The sequence below is a fragment of the Squalius cephalus genome (assembly GCF_949319135.1).
Source record: "Squalius cephalus genome assembly, chromosome: 25".
NCBI lineage: Eukaryota > Metazoa > Chordata > Actinopteri > Cypriniformes > Leuciscidae > Squalius > Squalius cephalus.
This window is the reverse complement of record NC_137146.1, coordinates 9889427-9911818: the sequence shown is the minus strand read 5'-3', so window position 1 is coordinate 9911818 and position 22392 is coordinate 9889427. Positions and strand designations below refer to the sequence as shown.

The 22392-nt window shown below is 35.1% G+C and overlaps 2 protein-coding genes across 5 annotated transcripts; one reads left to right on the top strand and one right to left on the bottom strand.

Moving 5' to 3' along the window:
• Window positions 1–1090: 1090 nt before the first annotated feature.
• cip2a (cellular inhibitor of PP2A) lies at window positions 1091–15933 on the top strand. 4 transcript variants are annotated; one of them, XM_079863798.1, is made up of 22 exons: window positions 1091–1160; window positions 1417–1547; window positions 2184–2331; window positions 2430–2542; window positions 5005–5099; window positions 5826–5922; window positions 6024–6146; window positions 6303–6448; window positions 7725–7800; window positions 8245–8472; window positions 9119–9278; window positions 9689–9830; window positions 10350–10449; window positions 10530–10648; window positions 11892–12081; window positions 12289–12363; window positions 12449–12559; window positions 12786–12982; window positions 13098–13211; window positions 14101–14183; window positions 14302–14420; window positions 14570–15933. In XM_079863798.1, exons 2-22 carry the CDS (start codon window positions 1446–1448, stop codon window positions 14717–14719), a joined length of 2688 nt encoding a protein of 895 aa, XP_079719924.1. In that variant the 5' UTR covers window positions 1091–1160; window positions 1417–1445; the 3' UTR covers window positions 14720–15933. The 4 variants fall into 4 exon arrangements, with proteins under 4 accessions (XP_079719924.1, XP_079719922.1, XP_079719923.1 ...); XM_079863796.1 differs by having other exon boundaries at window positions 2427–2542; XM_079863797.1 differs by having other exon boundaries at window positions 1101–1183.
• Window positions 15934–16814: 881 nt separating this feature from the next.
• hhla2b.2 (HERV-H LTR-associating 2b, tandem duplicate 2) lies at window positions 16815–19734 on the bottom strand. Its single transcript, XM_079863799.1, has 5 exons — window positions 19531–19734; window positions 18615–18920; window positions 18235–18492; window positions 17483–17607; window positions 16815–17267 (listed from the first exon to the last, which is right to left on the bottom strand). The coding sequence occupies exons 1-5, from the start codon at window positions 19574–19576 to the stop codon at window positions 17190–17192; spliced, it is 813 nt and encodes a 270-aa protein (XP_079719925.1). The 5' UTR covers window positions 19577–19734; the 3' UTR covers window positions 16815–17189.
• Window positions 19735–22392: the final 2658 nt, after the last annotated feature.

Genomic DNA, 22392 nt, shown 5'->3' with positions numbered 1-22392 from the left:
TTCTTTAAAAAGAGCAGAGGCCAGTTGCATAAGCCCAGCCATGTTAAGACTGCATCTTAAAAACTAGTCTGACCAACCAGACTCTTACTTCTTTAGATTTGTATGTATTTGTAACTAACTTAAGTTTACGACCAAAATTAAAGAAATAAATTGATGACTAACTTACGGTTTGACTAGTGAAAGTAGTTTATGCAACTGGTAACAGATTACTAAAGGTTATTAATTAGATTTATTAGATAGGGCATAATAATAGAGGATTTATATTAATGGTTTAACATCCAACAGGAGTAACTGTCGATGCAATAAGCTTTCTGAAAAGGATGTCTAGGTACTAACCCGGAATGTATTCAAAATACATAAACCACAGCTGCCCAACTCACTGCATATTAAATGTGCAGCTCGACTCGGTTTCCTGTAGAAGATCCTATTGCTATAGATAGCCAAACCTTTGGTCACTCATGCCAATGTCAAATATCAGTTTCATTGGTGCTAACAATGCAAATCTTGGGCCATGGATAATTTTTAAGACAAAATGGGGTATTTTGGAGGAGCAAGTAAGTAAGAAAAGAAATGTCCACCTCCAGCATCACAGTGACCTGGCCACTGTTCTGGGTGAAGAATGGCTCAAAATCTCTCTGGCCACTGTGAAGGACTTGTCATTCCCAAGACGAATTGATGGTGTATTGGCGGCAAAAGGAGGCCCTATATCATACTAATAAATTATTGTGGTCTAAAACCAGGTGTTAGAATTTCATTGTCCAACCTCTGTAAATTCTATATCTAAATATGTTCTAAAATGAAGAGAACAGCAACTAATGCTTCTGACGTACACGGGTAAATGAACGTGGTTACGTCAGTGCGACGTAGAATTCTGGCTCTTTACCATTCTTTCTAGATTGGGGGGTTGTACGTTAAGCTTTCCTAAGAACATTTAAAAAGAGAGATTCATATAAAAATTAAGAAAAAACATCTAATAGTTCATTAATTTATCTTTGTGCTGCTTGGTGAAATGTTTCACCCTATATCTTAAACCTAAATATTTAGACATTTGTAAATTTCGCCAGCAACCCCCCTACCACTTTCGGATAATGGACTCTTCTTGCGATTCGAAGTGTTAGCGGGAGGAAGTTGCTGTTGTAGCATTATCGGACAGTGCTGTGGTGAACATATTATAAACTTTTGAGTAAATACTACCTAAAATAAAATACTAGAAAATCTCATTTTAAAATATAATAAATCTCAATGCTTGATGAAAGCGTTGTATGGGAGAGATTAAGATATATCCGTTGTTTAATCTCAGTAACATCGTCTATTATCAACTAACGTTAGCATAGCCACTGTATGTTTACAAAACCTAACGTAACATAGAAAAAATATAGATACGTTAATTATTAGAATTTTGTTCTTTTTTTCAAGGCCGCCATTGACCGTCCTTGTGGATAAAGATGGATGTATCGACCTGTTTGAAGTCTCTTCTGTTGGCCATCCGTCAGTACAGGAATAACAAAAGCGCTTTAAATGCATCACAGCTGCAGAAACACATTGAAGTGAGTGAGAGAGAACATTTTTCTATGCTGTAACGTTAATTCAAAACAATCCGTTTTATTTGTGTGATCTATCCAATTCTGTCATCTTTTTGTCACCTACCCACACTTTGTTCCACAATCGCGTGCCTTGTTAATACTGTGAGGTACAAAAGGAGTTGTTAGAGAATGACAGTCAGTAAACATTCATTTTCATTCATCATGTCCATCCATACAGTGAGAGTGAATGGTGACTGAGGCTGTCATTCTTCACCTTTAATGCTTGGACGGACATAACTTATTATATAGTCAATATAATTTTCTTCTAGTTATGCTATAAAAAAGTGTTTTTAATCTTATAGATGCCACAGGCTCTGAAATATTATCATGAGAGAGACCCCCATCCTTAAATTTAACAAGAAATTATATATATATTCATGTATAAGGACTTGTTTAAAAAAAAATATATTATAAATATGTATGTATTATATATATTTTAAAAATATTTAATTTCTCTTGTACTTTAATGCACTTATTGTATTATTTATCTTATTTTATAGTTGCTATAGTACTGTACTCTGAAGTGACAAAAACGGTTTAATTTGAAATATAATTTATTTTAATATAAAATATCTAATACACTTCTTTTTAACTCTGCAGGAAGTTTGTGGGCTGAAATGTGGTGGAGTGCTGTTCTCAGGTCAGGTGCTGCCCAGCGAGTGTCTGAGTGGACTCATGGAAGTAGCTGGAGACCCCAACACCAATCACACACTGACAGGGACCATTATATCCCTGCTGGCACAGTTTGGTACTAAACTCTTTAACATAGTTATTCAGTCAGTACATAGTCACAAACACATCCCCAACTGTTTACCCATGCATGTACTTTTCTTAATGGCCCAGCAGCTTCTGATGGCGAGGCCAAAGAGGCTCTTCACAGCAGCTACAACTTCACCGGCACTCTGGCAGCCATAATCCACTGCAACAGAACCACACCAGAAGAGCCTCTTGTGCTGCAGGTGAGAGTCCTGCAGTTTTTTAGGATGAAGTCTGCAACTTATATGCGTCAAAACTAGGGTTGGGTATTGGTTGGGTTTTATCCGATACCAGTACCTACTCGGTATTTTTCAAACGGTTCCGGTGCTTAAACGGTTCTTGAAACGGTACTTAAGAAAACTAAACCGCACACACTTTATCAAAAAAATAATACCTCTGTGTGTGTGTGTGTGTGTGTGATTTTCTGAAAAAGATTTTCTGATTTCTGATTAAATGAAAAATTGTGCCCTTTAAAAGGCTACTGATGTAGCACAAAACACTTGAGTTAAGATAAAAAATTTGTCTTCTCATATTATGACTTTTACAAAACAGAGAAATATCTGACACTGAGCAGAAATATTTAACACACACAGTATAGCCTCATATAAATATACTTGATATTGATATACTTCATACTTGATATGCAAGATTTGCAGTTGGCATTAAAATACTAGACTTACCCGAAGAGGAACACTGGCAGCTGAACTTGAACTTTAGTCAAGCGTGTCAGAGGTTTTGGGTTCTAATCCGCATTCGTAGTTTTTGTATTTATTTATTTATTTTTTTTTTTAAACCGATTATGCTCATCAGTGGTTGTATATCAAGCAGGGATACTTTGTGTCCATTATATTTTGAGATTTCACCAGAACAAATAGATATGAGGCGCCGTCTATAGGGCTTAAATCAAACTTCATTCACGCACATATGAAACCCTTGCATACACATATACTAGGTAGTCACACATACATGTATACTGCTGAATGCTCAAACTAATACATATGAAATGCACAATGCTCACGCACACATACGCAAACTCTACACACACGAGATGCGCGGAACTCTCCGCGCACATACTCATCTGAGACGCGAACACGCACACACAAACTCTCCGCGCACATAATCATATAGACGGCGCCTCATAAATAGATCGATCTCCGCAACGTATTGAAGCGTGCGTCCGAGTGAAGACAGTGTGGGAGCCAAGAGAAAACACTGTATCCGCGCCACTGATCGCAGCGGCAACGAGCACTTTGATCACTTGATTTAAAAAACACATTTCAGCGCTAGATCGTCTCTTATTTAACAAACGAACTAAATGAATGCTCTGCTGGTTAACTGGAGATGTTTTATTATTGGATCATTCGTGCCGCGAGATGTTTTATAGGGGGCGGTAAAAAACGTCAGGCACCGAAATCAGGCACCGAAAGTTTCGTTCTTATTCGGTCTGGTTATTACCGTTTACGTTGGAACCGGTTCCCTATTGGAACCGGGTTTCGGTACTCAACCCTAGTCAAAACACAATACTGGTCTCGGTTTGTTGTTAACATGGACATGAGGTCTTGACTTAAGATGACCTAATTGTCCATGTTACCAACAAGCCAAGACCAGTATTATTTTTTCATTTATTCATATTTAATCTGACTTGCACTACCATTTCAAAGTTTTGGGGCAGATTTTTAAAAATGCTTTCAAAAGAAGTCTCTTATGCTCACCATGGCTGCATTCTATTTGATCAAAAATACAGTAAAAACAGTAATATGTTGTTATAAATTTTATTATAATTTAAAATAGCAGTTTTCATTTATTCCTCTCATGGCTAAATTTTCCAGTTGTCAGTGTCACATGATCCTTCAGAAATCATTCTAATATGTGACCCTGGACCATGAAACCAGTCACATGGGTCAATTTTTTGAAATTGAGATTTATACATCATCTGAAAGAATAAATTGAGTAAATAAGCTTTCCATTGATGTATTGTATTGTTTAATATTTGGCAGAGATACAACTATTTGAAAATTTGGAATCTGAGGGTGCAAAAAATTCTAAACATTGAAAAAAATCACCTTTAAAGTTGTCCATTTATGTATGCGATTGTGCTGCATTCACTCACAAAAATAAATGTTTTATATATTTACAGTAGGAAATTTACAAAATATCTTCATGGAACATGATCTTTACTTAATATCCTAATGATTTTTGGCATAAAAGAAAAATCTATCATTTTGGCCCATACAATGTATTGTTGGCTATTGCCACAAATATACCCGTGCGACTTGTGACTGGATTTGTGATCCAAGGTCACATATGCTGATTTGCTGCTCAAGAAATATTTCTTATCATTATTGAAAACAGTTGTGCTGCTTAATATTTTATTAAAGATTATTGGATTAATAGAAAGTTAAAAATATATCTTTTGTAACAATGTAAATGTCATTACTGTTATCCATTTAATGCATCCTTGCTGAATAAATGCATTAATTTCTTTCAACAAAAACTTTTGAACAGTGTATGAATTACTTTATTAAATGCCATTTGATTGCACAGATGTTTTTCAAGGTGGGTTGAAGTTATCCAAACGGACTGGATTAAAAAAACAAAAAAAACAGATTACCCTGGGGATTATTTTATTTGGTCATGTGAATAATGTCTCTGATGGTCTCCACAGTGCCTTAATGTGCTGCAGCGGCTGACCTACAACGTGAGGACTCTGCATTGTGTCTCCCACATCCATGAACTCATCAGCTTTCTAATGCAACACGTGTAAGAACCACAACATTCACTTTTCCGCTTTGTGTGTTGATGTTTGTGTGATGTAAATGGCTCAGCCACTTTTTAGCAGAGCTTCATGTTTATAAATGTACAGATGGTGTATATAACCACACTACTGTCCAAAAGTTTGGGGTTAATAAAACCAGTGGTGAAATAGACAATTCTAGACGAAAGCAGCAAATGCATTTTTTAGCACAAGAGACTTTTATAGTAATACACCAATACTTTCAGAGTATCATGGTCAGAGCATTTTTCAGGTTACAAATGCTAAATATCAAACGTAAAAGCATTCATGTTTGAGGGACGTGCTGTCAATAAGGGCCACAAATAAAATCATGATATTCACAAGTGGTCACTAGTCTTGTATATGAAACGCTTTTTGGTTTCTTGTTCAGAGGAAACAGGCATGTGTAGTGGAAAACCACAAAAATGAACTGAAGCGTAGTTCAATCATGGGGGCCTGTCTTTCTAGCAGCACTCTTTTTATAGTGCAAGATGCAATAAACTATTGCACAGAAATGCTTACACGTGCAAAAATTTCACAGAATTGTGTATTTGACACCCTAGATTAGAGCAAGTATACTAAGACGAACAGTAATTGTTCCTTTTTACTTGTTTTTTAGTATGCATTTATTAACCAAAAAAAAATAAAAATACTGAAATGCATCAGAACGATTTTATTGTATTAACATGTAATGCTTTTATGGTTGTCTTTAGCCAATCAAGTAATGATGACACTGTAAAGGCATGCCTGGGCCTGATGGCCAACCTCTGTCGACATGACATCTCAGTGCAGTCACACATCAAATCTCAGGTGAGAATCGGCATTAGCTCTGCATATTAACTTTTATCATTTTTGTTAGTGAACTAACCTGCTGATAAATATTATGCCTACTTTTCTTTTCTTTTTTGCAGAGTAATGTGAAGGCTTTCTACAGAGCCTTGATTAATTTCCTGGGCCATAACTGTCTGACTGTGGTCGTCTTTGCGCTTTCCATTTTATCAAGTTTGACTCTTAATGAAGAGGTTGGGCAGAAGGTTGGTCAAAAATACTCAATTGTTCGAGACACAGAGAGGTGTTGTTGGTTAGCTCGCTCTTTTTCGTCATCTTATCTTGTGGATGGAAACAGACCTATACTTGTTTCCATGCGTGGTATCGAGGTTGTATTACTTTGTTTTTTTTTTCTTGTGCAGCTGTTCAATGCAAAGAACATTCATCAGACCTTTCAGCTAATCTTTAATATCACTGTCAACGGAGATGGCACATTAACCAGGAATTATGCTGTGGATTTGTTAGTGGATCTCCTGAAAAACCCCAAAATTGCTGATTACCTGACCAAGTATGTGTTTATTGGAGCAGTGTTAATTTTTTTATTTTAAGTAATTATTTTCGTCAACGACATTTTTTCACAGACGATAACTAAATAAAAACTAGTTTTGAATGACAAAAACTATGACGAAAATCTATTGACATTTTCGTCAACGAATAAAAACTAGACGAAAATGTTAGATAGTGACGATTTGGGAAACGATTGATGTCCTGCATTTGTGGTAGATGCGCACATTTGACGTGCTGATCTACCCAGCGGCACACGAGTTGGCATGCAAACGTTAAAACATGTAAATGTCTGGGAGAATGAGTAGAGCAGACATGTAGATCTGAATAAGAGTGACGACGCAAAAAAGAGCTATATTCGGTACGATTTTCTGTGCGCACACACCCGACCCGAAGCGTGCAGCCATTTATAGACACCTATACAGCGCGCGAGTACGGAATTGAGCTCTCTTTCGTGTCTGAATGGACAAATTACACACAACATTGTGTCTAAATGTCCGTTTTGGAGAGTATTACGTAAATTATGTCGGTTATGTCTAAAACAGTTGTGAGTGTATAATCGTATGTGCATCAGTGCAATTGGATCCGCATGTCATTGGACATGATCCGATGTCTTAAAGTGACAGTGGGCAATAAACCTAATGCGGTCTGTGTCCTTAATATTGATCAAGCAACAAAAGAAAAAGAGAAAAGCATTCACTGCTCGTTAATAGCTTTAATAAGGATTAATTATATTTAATTCACACAAATAAATGCTTGAAAGAATAGAGAATGATGTATGCAAGTAGTTATAAAGAGTCATATATCATTCATTGAAAAGAAGACTATTCTACTGTAGAAAAAGTGGTTTTATTTAATTTTAAGATATTTTTAAGTTACAGTAGTTAAATCTGTATCTGTATTGCATGTTCAAACTTTAAAATCATTCATATTAGCAGGTTAATATATGTTTTCTCCGGGAGTATATGGGTTTGGAAATTTTAGAGAAATTCTAAATGAATGCATTTCAATTTAAACCCATTATATTTTAGTCGACTAAATCTACTGTAGATTTAGTCGACTAAAATCTTATTGTATTTCGTCGACTAAAACTAGACTAAAACTAAAACTAAATTCAGATGGCTAAAATATGACTAAAACTAAATGGCATTTTAGTCAAAAGACTGACTAAAACTAAATCAAAATTTGCTGTCAAAATTAACACTGTATTGGAGTTTGATGGCACTTTTTGAAATGGCTTTCTAGGAGGAGTGTCTGAACATGTTTTTTTCTCACGTTAGGTATAAACACCTATCGGTCTGTCTGTCCGAGGTTCTCGGGCTCTTACACAGCAAAGATCCTGATACTGCATCAAAGGTGAAATACATTTTTTTTTTTTTTGTTATGCAAAATATATATCAAATTTTCCGTCATCAAACATTAGCTTGTAGATCTAAAGGTCTATGGAGAGGGTGGGGTTTATAACCCCGGTAAGATCCCATTTACAAATCAATACCAAAATACCAGTAAACTCAGTGATGTCTCAGACAGAACTTTATGATTGGCCCAAAGTAAACTTCTTGCGTCGGTACATCCTGCCATTCTACATACTCATACCAGTAATCTTATTCTTTGTTCACACATAGTTCACATGTAGTTCACACAGTGTTAATTTACTGGTAATGCACAACTGCTATTGCCACAAATGACTCATTTAATGGAACTTAATTGACCAATAAAGACTGTATGTGTAAGGGTCTGTATGAGAGACAAATTCTAGTCCAAACTGGTGCAGATAGTCCTAAGTTCTTGTCTGTGCAGGTTATGGAGTTGCTGGTTTCTCTGTGCTCAGTCCCTGTCCTGCGTAAGCTCGTCTGCGAGACGGTGCTCCGACCTCCAGCCCCTCGAATACAGCCTGGTACTAGAAAAGGTGTCCAGGCTAGAGGGTCCGAACCAAGTTTAGCACTCGTCCACTGGGTCACTTCACCTCTGGATGGTCCAGAACAGTGCTACATGCAGGCTCTGTCCCTGCTGACTGAGCTTTTTGAAGTATGCTGGTGTTTCTTTCAATTCAGTTTATTTGCACAATGTTTTCCCAACGCCTAAGTAAATAAGCTCAATGTGAGAAGAGAACTCCCTTGGATGTTTTGTGTACAAAGTAGGGATGCGCTGACATCCCACTTCTGTCCATAATTATAAATGATTCATTCATTTTCATATTTTGGCCAAGAACTGATGTTAGACATAAAACTTTGTCTAAATAAAAAACAACATAAAAGTAAAACCAGTCATTTTAAATGCCTAAAATGAATTTAGACATCACAACATTATAATGTATTGGATGAACAATAGATAATCATTTTAAGATTACTTTTTAGTGTTATTAAATTGTTAGTGTTTTTAAAGATTAACTTAATGAGCGTTTAAAGTATGATGCACAATTAAATATCCAATTTAATTTATATTTAATTTATAATAATTTAATTTAAGATATTCACTTAATAGAATTTAAATATTTTATTAAATTATTTGTTGTATATGAATGATATTTTTCTGATAATTTCTATAATATTTTTCGGTAATAAATTAGGATTCCATGCACAATTCAAATAGTTGAGATGTAGGTTGGGATGTGTTATCATGTTAGAGACTTTCCGCCTTATTATTCCATAAATTTTTGCTTGTGTTCATCCAGGAGGCGATTGATTCCTCTCTGTGCAGCTCAGCTCAGTCGTTTGTGGAGCTCCTCCTACAGGAAGTGTTGGTTTTGCTGCAGTCTCCAGACTCCACTGAAGGAGACCAGCTGCTAAAGAAACACTGTCTACGTGCAGGCCGTGTGGTTGACCTTCTGCTAGATATCCTCACTTATTCAGCACAAATAATCACACTTCAACACACATCACAGATCCGTTAGTGTTAGGAGCCAATCAAAATGGGCTTTTCGAAGGCCAATGTCAATATCTACACAGCCGATGGCATATATAGTAATGAGACATGCTAAACATTACTGATATTGAAGAAAAATGTATTGACAGTTTATAAATAAATTAGAATATGTAGTGAATTAAATAATTACAACCAAAAATGTCAACATAGAACTAACAATATGGGAAGTGTTATTCACCGATATCAAATCTCAAAATATCTGCTAATTTATTATTTTGGCTTATATATATGAATTGACCACTAATTTTATAGTCGTATTTGTATTGTATCTGTCTGATTCTACTGTGTGCAATAGTAGAGATATCCTTGACTCTCTCACTGCTTTGTGGCGATGATGCTCTGAGGATGCTGGTGTCTCAGCGGCTCAGTCCTGAGGTGTGTGTGTCACAGGTGGAGCTTCTGCTTTCCTACTGTCAGGACCTTGCTGGGTCCACATGCACAACCTCCAACTACCAGCTCAGGTAATTATATATTTTGGAAGTAATACCTTTTTTGAGAAAATATTGACACTTATACTACTGTTCAAAATGTTTAAATTTTTTTTTTTTATAGTTTTTAAAGAAATTTCCTATGCTTACCAGGGCTGCATCAGAACAGTAATATTGTGACCTTGTTTTCTATTTTAAAATGTTTCAAAATGTAATTTCTTTATGTGATAACAATGCAAAATTGTCACACAATCATTCAGAAATCATTCTAAAATGCTGATTTGCTGCTCAAGAAACATTTCTTATTATTATCAATGGTAAAAAAGTAGTTGTGCGGAAATTGTGGCGTTTTTTTCAGGAATAATTATTTTAAACCGAAATATTTTTTAGCAATGTAAATGTCTTTACTGTCACTTTTGATCAATTTAATACATCCTTGCTTAATAAAAGAAGTCAATTCTTTTTGGAGTGGAAGTGAAAGTTTTCAATAAACACACTATAGTAAACACTGGTATTGTGGCTTTTTAAAGTTGTGAACGTATGTATCTCTAGTCAGCTGTGCTCTGAGGTGGTGTTGAAGACTCTAGAAGTGATGAGCCACCTCAAGCAGCAGATGCCAGACATGGAGACGTCTTTCTACAGGATCCTACAGGTACGAGACTGCCCTCCCTCAGAGTTACTGATGTATTTATAACGCTTCCATATACATGACATCTTTTCCATTGCATGCAGGATCAGCGCATGGTGACGCCTCTCTCATTAGCTCTGACCTCGAACTGCAGAGAGCATGTGCAGGTAGCGCTTCGCATACTTTTTGAAGCGGCACCGCTCCCTGACTTCCCCTCTGTCATGTGAGTCAACAGAATACATCACCAAAGTGTGAACTACTTCTCTAAGGTGTCAAAACATTCAAACATTTTGTTGTTTCAAACTTGAATGAAGGAATAGTTCACTTAAAAATAAAAATAAATGTTGTCATCATTAACTCACCCTCAAGTTGTTTCAAACCTGTATGAATTTCTTTCCTTTGCTGAACACAAAAGACGATTTTTTGAAAAATGTCGGTAACCAGACAGTTGACGGCACCCATTGACTTCCATAGTAGGAAAAAACGATTATGGAAGTCAATGGGTGCCGTCAACTGTTTGGTTACCGACATTCTTCAAAATATCTTCTTTTGTGTTCAGCAGAAGAAAGAAATTCATACAGGTTTGAAACAACTTGAGGGTGAGTTAATGATGACAACATTTATTTTTATTTTTAAGTGAACTATTCCTTTAATGATTGAATGTACATAGGAACATGCTTAAAATGCTCAGAAGTCCTTAAAAGTCACACTTTGGTAACCACCCACAACACCGTAGCATTGTGGTGGGTAGTTTTTGCACTTTCAAGTACTATGTTTTCGTCTAAAAATGTGTGAAAGTTGTTTAGCAACCAAATTGTACTCTACCATTCAAAACTGGGGTAAGATTCTTTCCTCTAAAGTCTCTAATACAGTAAAATTGTGAAATATTATTACAAATTAAAATAACTGTTTTCTATTTTAATATGTAATTTATTCCTGTGATGCCAAAGCTGAATTTTCAGGATCATTACTCCAGTCTTCGGTGTCACATGATCCTTCAGAAATCATTCTAATATACTGATTTAAAAAAGCATGATATATTTTTTTCAGGATTCACTGATGAGTAGAAAAACAAGTAATAAAAACTCAGTGAGTGTTTTAGCGCAATTTTCTGACGTCATGGGATCACAACACTAAGAGATAGTAAATGTTTTTATGTTTTTTTTTTGTGTGTGCGTTCCCGAGATTAGACCTTCCTTAACATAATGCCGAAAACCCGAAGTCTCTAGGTGGTCTGGTTGAGGAGGAGATAGAAGTGCAAGATTGGTGCGCACAGACAGAACAGAAATCATGAGTTAACAATCTCAATTTTGTCCGTAGGAAAATTGCGCTAAAAACTGCATTTTTTTTTAAAATGGGAAACTTTTGCAACATTGTCTAAATGTATACTGTTACTTATGATCAATTTAATACATCCTACCTGAATAAAACTGTTTTTAATTTCTTCAATCTTTCATTTCTTTAAGTCTAGGGGACAGTATTGCTGCGAATAATGCATATCGTCAGAGGGACGGCGAGTTGTCGATCCGAAGCAGTTCTGCTTGTGATGATGTGTCGTTCGCAGGGAAGAGTTTTTCCATGATGCATGCCGAACCCTCTGGTTCTGCTTACCACAGTATCGACAGCCTCATCAAGAAGCTTCGGAATGGAGTAGAGGTGACTGCATGTGTCTGGATGTGTGCAGCTGGCAATGTGTGACCACGATGTCTGCAAATGTTCCATCGTGGGTTTAGTCGCATGTATTTCCGAATAGATAATAGAAACGTTTCAACAAGTGGGTGGCATGCTCGAATAATGAACCAAACATCGTCAAAGGCATTTGAATCAAACTCATATTTTGTTTCGCATGTTGTGGTGTTGTAGTTACAGGAGAAGGTCAAAGATGTACACATGTCAGAGGTCATTGATGTGTATGAGCAGAAGCTTTCTGCACTTGCGGTAAGTGACCAAGTTATGCAGAATCTTCCTGTGTATATTTAACTTGTGCTGAAGTTTGTAATTATATGTACTTTTGTCTATGTAGTGTAAAGAGAGCCGTCTGCAGGACCTTTTGGAGGCCAAAGCACTCGCACTGTCACAGGCTGATCGACTTATTGCCCAATACCGCTGCCAGAGAGCTCAGGCGGAAGCTGAGGTTTCACAAAAAGATTATTAGCTTTTTTCCCCTATCTACAATGCTAACCACTTTCCACACCACTTTTACTTGTGCATGTTTCTTGAGTTGCATACTTGAGCACATTTATTTTTAACACATTTAAACTGTATATATTCGACTGTATGAGCACATTTATTTTCTGTCTTATTCTCGTTTGCCTCTTTTCAGAGTTATCATTTCTTTCAATCTTTTTCCCCCATTCTAGGCACGTAAATTAGCCTCTCTGCTGAAAGACACCGAGCGGAGGAAAGAGGATCTGCAGACGGAGTTGAATGATCAGCTGTTGGAGGTGGAGAGGCTGAAATCGGACAGCCAGCAGCTCCTGGAACACAACGGGCGTTTGCAGGCAGTGGCTGACCAGCATCAGGAGCTGAAGGGCACATACAACCAGCTGCTCAGTAGGTCAGTGTCCCTCTCTCACACACTCCAGACAACTTCTTAGCCCTTCAGGGATGGATCCGTCAAGTGATTTGTTATAGATAAGCAACCTCTTCTTTCTCCTCTTCCCTTTTTTTAGGTATGACAAGGGTGAAGGGATGCTGAAGGAACTGCAGGCTGCCCATATCTCCCTTACCCAGCAGGCCGAGGGGCTGAAAAAGATCAATGAGGGATTAAAACTCCAACAGGAGAGGTCAGTGTTTGAAACGGTGGTTTGAATGTCAGGGATTTTTGACTCATTCAAGGGTGGCATTAAGCATAACCCAATTCTAATAATAATAACCTTAATAATTATACTTATTATTATTTTTGCTACTACTATTATTATTATTATTATTATTAATGAAAAGGTTTTATCAAATATTATTGTTTTATTATTTGTTATTATTATTAAAGTTAGACTATGCTTCATGCCACCCTTAAATGAGTACAATTATTATATTATGAATATTACATAACCCAACTCAAATAATAATAATAATAAATATTATTATTATTATTATTATTATTATTATTATTTTTCACTGATGCTGGGTTATGTGGAATGCCACCCTTGAATTAGATATTAATATTATCATTAATAGTTGTTGTTTTTAACAATAACAAAACAAACAAATAATAATAATTTATTTTATTAATAACAATAATTATTATATATAAATTATATATAAATATAATTATAATACTAATTATAAGTGTGTGTGTATATATAACAACAATTATTTATACAGTATATATATATATATATATATATATATATATATATATATATATATATATATATATATATATATATATATATACTGTATAAATAATTGTTGTTGTTAGTTAGTTTACCAACCCTGAGTATGTCAAAAATATTATTATTATTATTATTATTATTATTAGTAGGAGTAGGAGTAGTAGTATTGTAAATATATTAATATAACAATAAAAAAAATTAAAAAAAACTTTATTACTAGTACACCCACAATAATAATGAACTTGATAAAACTAAAAAACTTGACTGTTGATAGGATAGAAAATTAATACCTTGAAAATTATTGAATGATTTTCAAATATTTGGTCTTCTATCTGCTCAGGACTTTTGCAGAGATGGCAGAAAAAGAACAGCAGATAAAGGGCCTAAAATTAGACGTGCTGGAGAAAGACAGAAATATAACAGGTGAGAAAAAAGCTTGTGTCAAATGGGTTTAATGCACTTTTTTGCTGTTTCCGTCATACACACTTGTGTGTTTGGTGTGAAGTATACAATTATGTGTCTAATTGTTGTGCTGTATTAGGTCTTCAGAATGAGCTGAAAAGACAAGAAGAGCAGATCCATGAGATGGAGGAGAATATTTCCATTCTCAGGAAAGAGCTTAATAAGACAGAGCAAGCCAGGAAGGACAGTAGCATCAAGGTACCATCAACACTCCTTCAAACCTCTCAATTCATACTGTCTATTAAACAAAACACTCATAATTTAGCTTTAAATATATTACACCTGCTATATAAACGACAGATAGGCTGCTTTTCAGTGTGTTTTCTCTTGTTGCATTCATTTTGTAGGCTTCCTCTCTGGAGCTGCAGAAGTCCCAGCTAGAGGCCAAGGTGGAGAAGATGGAGGAAGATCTGAGCAAACACACACAAATGATCGCCATGATACACAGTCTCAGCAGCGGCAAACTCAAGGACGTCACCGCCAACCTCTCTCTGTAACACACACACATTCTCATTCTCATGAAATACTTCACACGCTTAATGAAGTGAAAATAACTTATTTATCTGTTTTGTCACTTTTAATCTGTACATTTTTAATCTTTTCAATGTTTTCATACTTTCGTGAGCTTACGTATGAATGAATTGTCGACAGAACATTATTCTGCTTTCATTTTGGATTAAATTAATTTGAAATTATTTCAGACTGAGATTATTCAGCGGTTTAAAATGTTAATCCTTGGCCACCAGAGGGCGCCGTACAAGCACAGTTTTTGACAGACACGATTTAAACCTTTCTCCCCTTTTTGTTTTTCAATTAACAAGAATAATTGTTAATGCAACAACAACAACAACAACAACAAATCCTTATTGTTTTATCCAGATCCATCATAGAATGTCTATCAGAGGCATTCTGGCCAACTGGACATGTTCCTATAAAAGTGGGTTATTGGTCTTGTGCAACAGAAAACGTTCAGTGATCATTCTGAAGTTTCACATTGATAAGAATGATATTTTACAGCAGAAAGTTTTATTAGGGCCATTCATGTTTAAGGTATGACTTCCTTGTTAAAATGAAATCTTCCTTTAGGCATGGAACAATCACTGATTTCACATTATTTATAGTATGAATTACTAGTTTAGTTTAGAAAATTAGTTTGTAGAAAACAACATAATGTACAAATAAACCAGAACAAGAGCAGGTATACTAATGCATAACTCTGAAAAGAAGGACTGAAATAGTATTTTTTTTGTGTAAAATATTCTCCAATAAATTGTTTAATTTACAACTTTGAAAAATCATTGTTTACAGTGTGTAGAAAAACAAAAAATAACAGTTTATACAGCTCAGAAAATAATAATTTCACACTTAACATTCAAGTTTCAGTGTTGCATTTGACTTTTTGTCAGAACCTGATTTGTTACATACTTACATAGTTTTGACTAGTTGTTTGTCAGCCAGTCGGATGTGGCCTTATGCCAGCACACTAGATACCACACATTGGCTCTTTGACCGATATTCTGATATCTGAGTGTGAATGTTTCTTCAAGAAACATGTGTTAATCTTTCTTCATCTGAACATACTCTCAGATTCTCACAGTTTGTCAGATTTAATGCGCTGATAAATCAGTAGCCACAAACAACAGACTAAAAAGGAATGGTTGAACCATTTTCTTAAATGTTAAAGCTGTATTTGGAATAAAAAGCTTCCTGTAAAATGATTTCCTAGTCTTTAAATTTAAGAAGAACTATTTTTCCGTCACCTAATTCTGATTTATTTGTAACGTTAATGGTATGATGAAGAGTTTTTGTTGTTTTATAGCTGGAGGTGTGTCTCCGTTTCAGACTAAAGGTATGTTTTCCTTTATGACTTGATTCGTAATGTGACTCGGAGTTTCACATAAGTTTACAGTGACTTACCAAGCCCTGTTATGGAATGAGGGAAATTACATTTTCATTTTAGAGACGTATTTATTTACATCATTACCTTCATTGCCAAGTTGTTCTTCATTAAATTAAATAATACTGCAATTTAGACTGTAACCAAACAGTTTACAGGTTTACATGTAAAAGAACAGCAAAAAGAAATTGCACCACGATTGTCCCTATAAAGTCCCTTATTTAGTGTCTTCATTAATCAACAGGTGGATAGACAGCTTAAAAGAACAGCAAAAAAACACACAAAAAAAACACAATTGTCCCTATTAAGTCCGCTGTTTAGTGTCTTCATTAATCGACAGGTGGATAGACAGCTTGAATATCATAATCATTGTAGTGTTGGTATGTTGATGTTTCCATGGCCACAGATTAGCACCTATTCAAACAATCAAGCAAAAAATAAAACTTGCTTGTTTGCATATTCTGTGTCAGTCACAGTTACTATAGCTTACGACAATTCCTAACTTGTCATAGAGGGACTGCCTCTGCTGAGTTTTGTTCTCTTAAGAAAGTGTTTTCAGAAGTTGGATTAGTGTGGAATCTGCTGAAACTGGTTTCATGCTTACATCACGAAACTGAGAACAGAGTGACTAGAATCTGATCCATCCACTTCTGGAATGTAAAATATTTTTAAAATGGTAAAGAGAAGAAAAAGTCCTTCAGTATGCAGAAAACTTTATAAAACCTCAAAGCTTGAAGGTCTGTACGCTGGCAGTGAGTTTAGAAGGACTATCGAGTCTGGTCAGTGACCGCTTCAATGATGCTTCAGTCTCATTGCACTCGGTTTCTCCTGGCATGTCTTAGACTTCAATAGTCTTCTTATTTATCTTCAGGCTTTTATTGGTCCTCATTTAACTTAAGTTCTGATTAATACATATGAATACGCAAGATAAGGTGCTGGGATTTCTTGTCATTTTGCCATCCACAAGACTTTTCGTAGATTATAAGAATTAATCCATCTCCAAAGGACTCTGCATGGACTTGATGAGATGTTTCGTTTCTGGTTGTGTATTACCATTTTCTCTGCTTTCATTAAGCTTTCATTAAGATTTTCATTTCATTTGATTTTGATTCAGATTCAGATTCAGGCCCTCCATCTTTGGTAGATTTCTGTGTGAAGACACATGGCAGCTCAGTTTTAGGTTAGCATATTGAGGTAAAACACATAGTTCTGTGGAAGGCAGATTAATGTGAATGACATGAAAACTGTGGATATGGTAATGGTCCTATCTTTGGACTCAAAGATCTTTTGCATTTCTTTGTTAAATTTCAAATGTATAAATTAAATGCTTATATAACAATGGAAGAACAAAATAAAAATTCACCTTTAGTAATTTCTTTTTCACAACAAAAATGGCAATGCCAATGATAATGATAATGGCCACAATAATAACAGCTGCTATAATGCCGTCCCTTGTCGATCCTGATAAGTTGTTGACTGTTCCCGGCCCTGTATGGAAAGAAAAGTAAAAGTTAAATCTCTTTGACTGATATCTCAAGTGCTATGACCATGTTCAACACATTTTTATCTGCTTTATATATATTTTTTGGTGTTTGTTTTATTGCTTTAAGTAAACCAAACCTGAAGCTTTCTATAGTAGAAATGTTGATATACCTCTTGATGAAACTGAGGCTTGCATAATGTATCTGTCCTTGTCTGCACTATTGCTGTGCATGTATTAATTCAATTCACATTTCTCATTTATTTGCATAGTGCTTTTTACAATACACATCATTTCAAAGCAGTTCATGATGACTCATCCTGCACTACACAGATTTTTGACCAATCAAATGCTTCAGAATGAGAATTCCCCACCCCTAATACTACTGTGGTGTAAGCTAACGGCTATTGGATATTTAAAAGGGGGCACAGCAGAGTTATTTCATCTTCCACTGAGATTTCTGAAACAGAATATGTTACATTCTGATATTAATAAAATGTTCTGTGGGCTTTATTTTCACATTGAGAGTTTTATTGTAGCAGTTATTTCCTTCAGTGGTGGAAAATGAAACTAGAGCTGTCTTTATTACTCGCCTAATCTTATATATTCTGTTACTCAACAATATTACAATTTACCTGGTTCTTCCAGAGTAGCTGTCTTTGACCTGTCCTTACTGGTTATGGTGCAGGTGTATTTGTAGGTACTACTGATGACACCCACTTTAAGTTCACTTGTCACCATGAACAGTTTTTCTTCTGTTTGCTGGAAAGTCATAAATGTCTCATTCGCCAGGGGCTCTGAGGACCACGAGACTTGTGGTTTTGGATAAACTCCACTGGTGTTGCAGATGACGGTATCATTTTTTAAAGTGATATCCACTGATTTAACTGGAGCTAAAAAAAAAATAGTAACAGTTTTATTTTCTCTTTCTAAATAAGCATGACATATGACTAGACTTTCTTTAAAAAGTCATTTTGAAAAAGTTTTTAAGAGTTTCAGAAATTCTTCCTCTCACCTTCTACGGACACAGACACAAACTTCTCATCATTTGTTTTTTCATTGGCAGTGTAACATCTGTATCGGCCTTCATCTTGGACCCTGATGTTTTTTAGTAAGAGTGATACATTTCCATTTTTGATTTCAGATCCCGGTAACAGGGATGTTCTTCCCTTATAGTCCTCGGACTGATGGTCCAACTGGTCTTTATTGTAATAGAATGAATGCACTGGTTTATTATCCTTGTACCAGTGGATGATGTCAAGGTTGGTGGATGTGCAAGGTAACAAACATTCCGCAGAGTAGAGACAAGTGACATAGATGTCTGTAGAAAACAAAACACAAACATACTGTCATAAGACTATACAGGTAGGTGTATTCAACCACTGTCATGTGTGTTGTAAGTCCTTTTATGTAAATAAAATCATGAATAAAACAACCTCAATAAGGTCATGGAGAATTAAGCTGAAATAGCTTTTGAGAAATGCTTTTGGGTTCAAGAGAACATCTGATTCCAATGAGTCAGTAATCATTTACTGATGTTGTATCAAAGTTCAAATCTGAGTAAGGCTTTACTGATGTGTTTACTTTCAGCTGAAAGTGGTTAAAATAGTATTTTTTTAATGAATGATCATAACGTTAGAATAAATAAGAAAAAATATATTCATCTAAAAAGTAGATGTATTACATCTGAGATCGATAATTATTTCTATCTCTGTAAACAATAAAAACAAACACTCTGTTCATGACATTTACATGATAAAAAGTTAAATAAACATTGATACAATTAAAGTTACAATTAAACATTTAATTAAAGAGGTGCTTATGTGAATGTATAAGGTTGAGTTAGTGGGATGAGACACTTTTGAGGCTGTATTGATCTGTATACATATCAGACATGGAAATAAATGTCAGTAGATATTTTAGTTTCTTACCTCCTAAAGTTACAGGCAGAATCCACAGCAAGATCACCAGCTTCATAATCACATAATATTAAACTATTCGTGTGTCGTGTAGTCTGTCGAATTGTGTTTTCTTTTGATTTCACATTGACATGTCTCTGTGCTGACAGGGAGTTACTAGAACTCAATGCGTCAAAACGCATAGTTCAAGTAATCTCAGCTCAACCCAGGAATGACACACTGAAACCAACAGGTAGAGTAGTAGATAATGTGTAGACATATAAAATATCACAATCATGTTTAATGATTTGCCGCCTCCTACTGGATGTAAATTACTTTTTTTTTTTATGACTGAAAACATCTCTGCATCTCAGATTTTGTAATGCAAAGTACAGATACTACTGGTCAAATATTACTCCGTTACAAGTAAAGGTTGTAAAGACCGATTTGTACTTAAGTAAAAGTACAGAAGTACTCGTTTTTAAAAGTACAGTATCAAAAGTAAAAAGTAAATGTCAATGCATTGTTTTATTAATGTTGCATTGTTGTATGTTATACTTGTACCTTATGGGCTCTGAATCTATACCCTCATATCAATATCAAATTTATTTCTAGAACACAGTTTAAGTGGGGGGATTGAATGTGAGATTCAAATGGCTGTTCCCTCAAATAGTGCCTATTTAAATTTTTTTGGCTTTAAGTATGAATATGTTAGCCTTACTCTTATCTATAAGCTAATGTGCTCCAAAACAATGACAAAATTTGCATTTAGAAGACCAAACCCAATGTTGAAAATGAAAATCAGGTTGATGTCAGAAATGGTTGAAAATGGAAATCGAGTTGACGTCAGAAACCAACATCAGTCGGATTCTGACGTCAACCCGACTTTCATTTCCAACTAAAATCAAATGTCAAACTGATTGACGTCAGAACCTGACGTCGGTTTGACCTTAATACTTTGTTACTGTCCACCTCTGATTATTGCAGATAAATAAAATACTATGACAAAGCTGTTAAGAGGTAGACTGCTTCAATATTACAAATATAAGAGCATTTCACATAAAAGTTTAAATGAGTGAAAGTTGATATTTAACCCTTTCATGCATGAATTATGATAACCTCAGTCAGGATTTTTTTTCCTATGTGTTTTTATTGCTCTTAGGGCATGAAAAACAAGAATTGATTTTTATTTTATTTTTTTTACAAAATTTTCAAAGAGATCTTCAGATGTCCACTTGAGTGGACAGCATGCGGTTATGGTTTAAACTTAAGATATACTATATTAAATATAAGACAATAATAAAACAGATAAAGTATGTGAATTTAACAAACTAATCAATACAATTATATCAAATCATGTGAAAACTATAAAATATATACAAAAAATATAAATGTGAAATATTGCAAAGGCTTCATACAACTTCATACAAGTTGCACTTCGCGTATCTTTGATATCAGAACATGAGGACGTGATTCCATTTGAATTTTCTACAGTCTGTCAAGGTACAACTGTGGAAACCACTCAGATGCTCCCTCCAGTGTACCAGAGTATGGAGATTTACCCTTATTAGCTGATAATTCTGATTATGTTCAAGATGGACATGCACATTTCTATCATAGCCCTCCTCTGAGAAAACCTAGCGATACGTTTTTTCAATCTCATCTGAAATGATCAGTGTTGGGGGTAACGCATTACAAGTAACATGCATAACGCATTCAGATTACTTTTTGATCTAACAAGTAATTAACTACAAGTAATGTGCATTACCTAATCAGATTACTTTTTGATGTAACGAGTAAAGAAACGCATTACAAGTAACATGCATTACGTAATCAGATTACTTTCTGATGTTATGAGTAAAGAAACACATTACAATAACGCACATTACAAAATCAGATTACTTTTTGATGTTATGAGTAAGGAAACGCATTACAAGTAACATGCATTACGAAATCAGATTACTTTTTGATCTAACAAGTAAAGTAATGCATTACAAGTGTCATACATTATGTAATCACATGACTTTTTTCGATGTCAATGAAAATTACATTCTAATAATACAAATACATTTATTTACAGTAAAAAATCACTGCAGATTAAGTTTTTAAGTTTTAAATTTCAAAAACAATATTCACATTATAATTATGAATTGTAGCTGAAATATAGCCATTGATGCATGACGTCCACTACAGTGGACATGTGATTAATCATGTGAGTTTTCTCTCAATCTAAAATCAAAACTTGGAAAATTTTACTGTGATATGACTCATTAGATATTTCTTGATGCTGCAATGTTTTTTTTTTTTTTTTACCTACAAGAGTCTCCTAGGTTAGAAGGAATGGGTGGATATTCCGGAGCAGCTTGGCATGTCTGACTGACCCTTGGCCATCTTGGTTTGGAGGGGGGAAAAATCGAAGCACAAAGGCTTGCCACTGGGTTGCAATTTATAGGATGATGCACAAGGGTCCAATGAAGAGGCTAATGTGCAACTTTGCCATAAAAACCCGTGCAAATTCAAGAAAATGCTTTTTTAATAGCTGTCCACTGTAGTGACCACTATGCGTGAAAGGGTTAAAGGTAGCCTACACAGCTACACCGTAACTTTTGGCCTTCTCGCCAACATTGTTTGGTTGTGCTTTGGTTCTGCGACTGCGGATGAATATGATTATCCAACTGCTCATAAAACATTCACTACAAGGCTTAAGAGATATAACCAGTTTAGATGGAAAAGATCTCAAGTTGACTAACGTTAGCTGAAGACGTTATTGTAGCTACCCATTTAAAGACACAGTAGCCTACTTCCTTGAAAATTCCAGCTAAGCGATACAGCAACCACAAATAATGACCCAATAATGCTTTGCAATAAACTTTGTTAAAGAGCTACATATGGGCA